Here is a 7385-nt window from a genome sequence, read left to right as displayed (position 1 = left end):
GAGACAGCTTATTTTATAAAAAGATGCGCTACTTCTATGCAAGTTTTGTTGATCAGTACCATAAGTCCCAAATGTAAGGGAAACAGATTGTTTATCATCTGTAGCCTCATGAAATCAGCCAAAACAAACTCGACAACTCAACGCACGCACACACTCATTTTGAATACGCATTCCCCTGTATTGTGAATAGGCTACATCATGATTTACCCAGTTTATCAATCGAGATTTACCATTCAAATACAGTGCCTTGCGAAAGTATTCAGCCCCCTTGAACTTTGCGACCTTTTGCCACATTTCAGGCTTCAAACATAAAGATATAAAACTGTATTTTTTTGTGAAGAATCAACAACAAGTGGGACACAATCATGAAGTGGAATGACATTTATTGGATATTTCAAACTTTTTTAACAAATCAAAAACTGAAAAATTGGGCGTGCAAAATTATTCAGCCCCCTTAAGTTAATACTTTGTAGCGCCACCGTTTGCTGCGATTACAGCTGTAAGTCGCTTGGGGTATGTCTCTATCAGTTTTGCACATCGAGAGACTGACATTTTTTCCCATTCCTCCTTGCAAAACAGCTCGAGCTCAGTGAGGTTGGATGGAGAGCATTTGTGAACAGCAGTTTTCAGTTCTTTCCACAGATTCTCGATTGGATTCAGGTCTGGACTTTGACTTGGCCATTCTAACACCTGGATATGTTTATTTTTGAAACATTCCATTGTAGATTTTGCTTTATGTTTTGGATCATTGTCTTGTTGGAAGACAAATCTCCGTCCCAGTCTCAGGTCTTTTGCAGACTCCATCAGGTTTTCTTCCAGAATGGTCCTGTATTTGGCTCCATCCATCTTCCCATCAATTTTAACCATCTTCCCTGTCCCTGCTGAAGAAAAGCAGGCCCAAACCATGATGCTGCCACCACCATGTTTGACAGTGGGGATGCTGTGTTCAGGGTGATGAGCTGTGTTGCCTTTACGCCAAACATAACGTTTTCCATTGTTGCCAAAAAGTTCAATTTTGGTTTCATCTGACCAGAGCACCTTCTTCCACATGTTTGGTGTGTCTCCCAGGTGGCTTGTGGCAAACTTTAAACAACACTTTTTATGGATATCTTTAAGAAATGGCTTTCTTCTTGCCACTCTTCCATAAAGGCCAGATTTGTGCAATATACGACTGATTGTTGTCCTATGGACAGAGTCTCCCACCTCAGCTGTAGATCTCTGCAGTTCATCCAGAGTGATCATGGGCCTCTTGGCTGCATCTCTGATCAGTCTTCTCCTTGTATGAGCTGAAAGTTTAGAGGGACGGCCAGGTCTTGGTAGATTTGCAGTGGTCTGATACTCCTTCCATTTCAATATTATCGCTTGCACAGTGCTCCTTGGGATGTTTAAAGCTTGGGAAATCTTTTTGTATCCAAATCCGGCTTTAAACTTCTTCACAACAGTATCTCGGACCTGCCTGGTGTGTTCCTTGTTCTTCATGATGCTCTCTGCGCTTTTAACGGACCTCTGAGACTATCACAGTGCAGGTGCATTTATACGGAGACTTGATTACACACAGGTGGATTGTATTTATCATCATTAGCCATTTAGGTCAACATTGGATCATTCAGAGATCCTCACTGAACTTCTGGAGAGAGTTTGCTGCACTGAAAGTAAAAGGGGCTGAATAATTTTGCACGCAGCAATTTTTCAGTTTTGGATTTGTTAAAAAAGTTTGAAATATCCAATAAATGTCGTTCCACTTCATGATTGTGTCCCACTTGTTGTTGATTCTTCACAAAAAAATAGTTTTATATCTTTATGTTTGAAGCCTGAAATGTGGCAAAAGGTCGCAAAGTTCAAGAGGGCCGAATACTTTCGCAAGGCACTGTAAATGATTACCATTACGTCGATATGTAGTTAGATTGTTTTTACCAATGTCACATTCACGTATGATTGTGTAATTGATTCATTAAAGGGGAATGAAAACACTAACACTAAACATCTGCATTTAACATGGAAACTTCTCTGTTAGGATTTTGATCTTGAACAATGTTTATTAGAGGTATGGGTAGGCTTAGGGCTGTGGCAGTCATGACATTTTGTCAGACGGTGATTGTCAAGCAAAGAACTGCCGGTCTCATGGTAATTGACACCTTTAGCACCAAAAATCTGAAATTTGGACTCATCAGACCAATGGACACATTTCCACCGGTCTAATGTCCATTGCTCGTGTTTCTTGGCCCAAGCAAGTCTCTTCTTATTTTTTTGTGTCCTTTAGTAGTGGTTTCTTTGCAGCAATTCGACCATGAAGGCCTGATTCACGCAGTCTCCTCTGAACAGTTGATGTTGAGATGTGTCTGTTACTTGAACTCTGTGAAGCATTTATTTGGGCTGTAATTTCAGAGAGGCTGTTCATTCTAATGAACTTATCCCTCTACATTTTCCAGATTGACTGACGTTCATGTCTTAAAGTAATGTTGGACTGTCATTTGTCTTTGCTTATTTGAGCTGTTCTTGCCATAATATGTACTTGTTATTTTACCAAATAGGGCCATCTTCTGTATCCCACACCTACCTTGTCACAACACAACTGATTGGCTCAAACGCATTAAGGAAAGACATTCCTCAAATGAACTTTTTACAAGGCACACCTGTTAATTGAAATGCATTCCAGGTGACTACCTTGTAAAGCTGGCCAATAAATTCAGGAATTCCTGCCAGTGATGCAACAAAAATGCCAATATGGCAATTTACAGTTACAGTTAGCTGGTGTTCTAAAGCCTATTGTTTCCATTCCCCTTTAATGCATATATGTCTGTCTCTGAAAAATGTTAACATAAAAAAATACAAATGTAATGAAATTTATCTTAAAATGTGTCCTAGCACTAACTCTGCTACTGCTTTGTTCAATCTGTAAGATATGTGTGTGTGTGTGTGAGAACAGTAAGTGAATGCATTGAAGGATATGAGACTGCAGCTCCCCTGGGCAGCTGACTGTGGTGCTAAAGCTGACAAACTGCACCGAGGTCTTATTGCCATAGAACAGATACATCCTCCCTAGAAAAAGCAAAACACACACGTTAGAAGATATTATGTCAAGTGAACACATTTAGGTGACAATTCCAAAATAACACATACATGTTAAAATGCATTATGTATTGTTATGCATACTCCCTCATTCAGGTTATAATGCAGCATTACACACCAACTCATTCCAGTTTATAATGCATTATAATTCATAATTCTTCACACCTACAGTACAACATGTATGGATACAGTCGGTAACTCACCCATCCCATCAGTAAAAGCACTGTACACACACAGTAGCCAAGTTATGCATTATGCTCACTCACCCAGCATTGAATGCATTATAGAAACTGAAGCGTACCTTACCACTGAATAAAACATTCTGTATACTAAAATGGACATGACAAAGCTAGGATGTGAACACGAATACTAAATGACGCCATCTATTACATTCTGTGCACGCTCAGACGTACTTACCAAAGCTATAGAATAGAACAGACATCAGTTCAATAAGGTTACAGCATTTAGGCTAACGTATTTCACATGGGACTGATCTGCATGAAAAGGGTTAATACTTCAAGGGACGAATCCTAACTTGAAACCCACGCATAATGCAATCTCCCAGAACTCACATCAATGTGACAAATGTGACTTAGGTTTCAAGCATCTCCCCGCATTGTCTAGTAGCCCAAACTCACCCAGGTTCTGGCGGTACTCAGACTTGATGCCGATCTGAAGCAGCTGGTTCTCAAACAACACACCGTTGTTCTTACACACAAATCTGACAGGAGAGAGAGAGAGGGAGAAAGTGAGTGTGTGCGTGCGTGAGGGAGGGAGAATGAAAGTGTTAGGATTTATCATCATGTGTCATTAGCCGTTTATAAAATGTCAATCATGTGGTGGTACATACACTATGTATAAGTTACTGTAACTCTACTGTAACTACATTTAAACTCAGTTTTTCACAATTCCTGACATTTAATCCTAGTAAAAATTCCCTGTTGTAGGTCAGTTAGGATCACCACTTTATTTTAAGAATGTGAAATGTCAGAATAATAGTGGAGAGAGTTATTTATTTCAGCTTTTATTTCTTTCATCACATTCCCAGTGGGTCAGAAGTTTACATACACTCAATTAGTATTTGGTAGCATTACCTTTAAAATTGTTTAACTTGGGTCAAATGTTTCAGGTAGCCTTCCACAAGCTTCCCACAATAAGTTGAGTGAATTTTGGCCCATTCCTCCTGACAGAGCTGGTGTAACTGAGTCAGGTTTGTAGGCCTCCTTGCTCGCACACGCCTTTTCAGTTCTGCCCACAGATGCTGCCACCCCCGTGCTTCACGGTTGGGATGGTGTTCTTCGGCTTGCAAGCCTCCCCCTTTTTCCTCCAAACACAACGATGGTCATTATAGCCAAACCGTTCTATTTTTGTTTCATCAGACCAGAGGACATTTCTCCAAAAATTGCTATCTTTGTCTCCATGTGCAGTTGCAATACATAGATACTTTTGTACCCGTTTCCTCCAGCATCTTCACAAGGTCCTTTGCTGTTGTTCTGGGATTGATGTGCACTTTTCACACCAAAGTACGTTCATCTCTAGGAGACAGAACGCGTGTCCTTCCTGAGCACTATTGTTTGTATGTTTATACTTGCGCACTATTGTTTGTACAGATGAACGTGGTACCTTCAGGCATTTGGAAATTGCTCCCAAGGATGAACCAGACTTGTGGAGGTCTACAATTTTCTTTCTGAGGCCTTGGCTGATTTCTTTTGATTTTCCCATGATGTCAAGCAAAGAGGTATCAGAAGCTTCAAAAGCCATTACATAATTTTCTGGAATTTTCCAAGCTGTTTAAAGGCACAGTCAACTTAGTGTATGTAAACTTCTGACCCACTGGAATTGTGATACAGTGAATTATAAGTTAAATAATCTGTCTGTAAACTATTTTTGGAAAAATGACTTGTGTCATGCACAAAGTAGATGTCCTAACCGACTTGCCAAAACTATAGTTTGTTAACAAGAAATTTGTGGAGTGGTTGAAAAACTAGTTTTAATTGACTCCAACCTAAGTGTATGTAAACTTCCGACTTCAACTGTAGATGTATCTTACCACACGTGAATGACTTAACATAACAAATGTAATTGACATCTACACAGTTTATGTTTTTGTCAATCCAGTAGGTTGTTAGATACCTTTGCTCAAGAGTGATAGAACCAAAAACAAGGTAGCCCCGCCGGAAAGAGAGAGATAGTGAGAGAGGAGGAGCGAGCGAGCGAGCTAAAGCTCTTACTTGTTGAGAAGCTCGTCTGACTCGGGCAGAGGAGGGGCAGGATCCTCAGAGGCCGCAGAAGGGGGAGCAGAGCTGAGAGGAAGAAGGAGGGATGGAGAAAGGATGAATAAGGAAAGGTGGATGAGAGCACCAACAGAAAAGACAGGGGTGTGATAGAATGTAAAATGTGTTTGAAGGGGACAAAATGAATTACAGATCGAAAAAGGAATAAAGAGAGAGGGTGGAAGAGAGAGACGGGGAGTGTGTCGAGGGAGACCCAAAGCAGTGAGGCATGACAAACAAAATGGAGGAAGAAGGAGAAGAGAAAAAGCAGAGGTGGGTTAGTATGAGCACTTAGATCCAATTCACCAAAACTGACAGCATTAACATAAACAATGAGAAGTATTTTGCTGGTAAAAAAAAGTGTGGTACATGTATGTTTGAATAAACACACAGCATAGGTAGGCTACAATAACATAATCCAACAACCCACATGCAATAGAGGGTGTGTGTGTCCATGTGACTAGTCTAAGGTTGAGATGCCCATGCAGCCTCCCTAAATAGCTTTAGTTTAGATAAGAACGACAGTGTTCATGTGTGTTTGGGTGCAACATGACATTCAGCCATCTTATTACTGGCCCCTTACTCCGAGTCACCAGGACCCTCCACCAATGGGGAGTCAGAGGCCTCGGGAGCGTGAAGAGCGCTGCCAATGTCCAATCACAAATCGAAGACAAGAGACACACAAGCACGCACATTGCCGGACCAAGCGCGCGCACACACACACGCACGCACGCAAAAACACAGAGAGTGGGAAATAGAAAAAGGGAAGGAGAGAAAGTAAGAAAAGAGAAAGACAGTCACATACACAGCAAGATAAAAAGAGAACAGACAAGATTACACATATAAGACACAGAAGAAACAAGAAGAATGACTGATAGATAGAAAGACCAAGACAGAGGACCCACACATATCACAGACTGCAAGCACCACAAGAATAAAACAACAACGCTCATTTTCAAGAGCTAGCTTCATATTCTACCACAGTGCATCTGGATAACTAAGAAACATAACCACACCACAAACATCAAGTTGCCACTAATCTAAGATCCGTTTTGAATTTCTCCCCCATGGAGGGGAGTCTATGGGAGTCTTCTAGTCACAGGGTGAACATTCACCTCAGGAAGCCGTCGTCGTTCACGCCGGCAGAGGAGGCAGCAGGCCCAGCCTCTGAAAACACATCAACCAATAGGCTGCCTGCACTGGGAGCGGCCCCACTAACGGGAGCGGCCGAACGAAGGCCAAGCAAATCCGCTGAAGGGGATGGGGTGGACTGGAAGACAAAGAGAAAGATGGAGAGAGAGAGAGAGGGCGAGAGAGAGCGAGAGAAACAACAATTGTATAATAGCAATGCTTTGAGAATATATTGCTCAATATTGAACTAAATACATGACAGTGATTGTTTTTTCTAAAGCGATCACCATCTCTTTCAACTGGTGCCAGTTTTTTGAACTCAAGTGATTTATGTCATTGTGCTGCGTTTTGCATTTGCTACAAACTAACAACAAAGAAGACAAGGGCGAAGGGGACTAAGCTATCTATTAAGATGGTCAAACCAAGGATCATTGAGCTATTTGATTTAGAATTTTAGGACCCCTTCAGGTAAAATTATTTTTATGAAACATTGAATTTGGCCTTACTGCTATTAGCCCATAGAAACACATTGAATAACAGATTAATGCATGAAAAAAAAACATCAAAAAGGAAATTTGTTTAAAAGTGTCTGTCTTGTATCTGAGAGATAGGTGGACACCTGCTTGTCGAACATCTCATTCCAAAATCATGAGCATTAATATGGAGTTGGTCCCTCCTTTGCTACAGCCTCCAGTCTTCTGGGAAAGCTTTCCACAAGATGTTGGAATATTGCTGTGAGGACTTGCTTCCATTCAGTCACAAAGGCATTAGTGAGGTCGGGCACATATGTTGGGCGATTCGGCCTGGCTCGCAGTTGGCGTTTCAATTCATCCCAAAGGTGTTTGATGGGGTTGAGGTCAGGGCTCTCTGCAGGCCTGTCAAGTTCTTCCACACCAATCCCAACAAACCATT

The 7385-nt window shown here is 41.3% G+C and overlaps 1 protein-coding gene across 6 annotated transcripts in view; it reads right to left on the bottom strand.

The window, feature by feature from the left end:
- ap2a1 (adaptor related protein complex 2 subunit alpha 1) overlaps nt 1-7385 on the bottom strand; it is a 59923-nt gene that overhangs the window by 8806 nt on the left and 43732 nt on the right. For 2 of the 6 annotated variants that reach the window (XM_031827045.1, XM_031827046.1), the window contains exons 13-17: nt 6458-6612; nt 5926-5985; nt 5301-5372; nt 3708-3790; nt 2950-3039 (exon numbers count right to left, since the gene is read on the bottom strand). In XM_031827045.1, the coding sequence (XP_031682905.1) occupies nt 2950-3039; nt 3708-3790; nt 5301-5372; nt 5926-5985; nt 6458-6612 (460 nt within the window). The remainder of the gene's footprint in view (nt 1-2949; nt 3040-3707; nt 3791-5300; nt 5373-5925; nt 5986-6457; nt 6613-7385) is intronic. The other 4 variants (XM_031827047.1, XM_031827048.1, XM_031827049.1 and 1 more) reach the window with 2 other exon arrangements.

The sequence above is a fragment of the Oncorhynchus kisutch genome, linkage group LG6 (genome assembly GCF_002021735.2).
Source record: "Oncorhynchus kisutch isolate 150728-3 linkage group LG6, Okis_V2, whole genome shotgun sequence".
In the NCBI taxonomy this organism is placed as follows: domain Eukaryota; kingdom Metazoa; phylum Chordata; class Actinopteri; order Salmoniformes; family Salmonidae; genus Oncorhynchus; species Oncorhynchus kisutch.
Note: the sequence above shows the minus strand (reverse complement) of the source record. Positions and strands in the feature narration are given on the sequence as shown.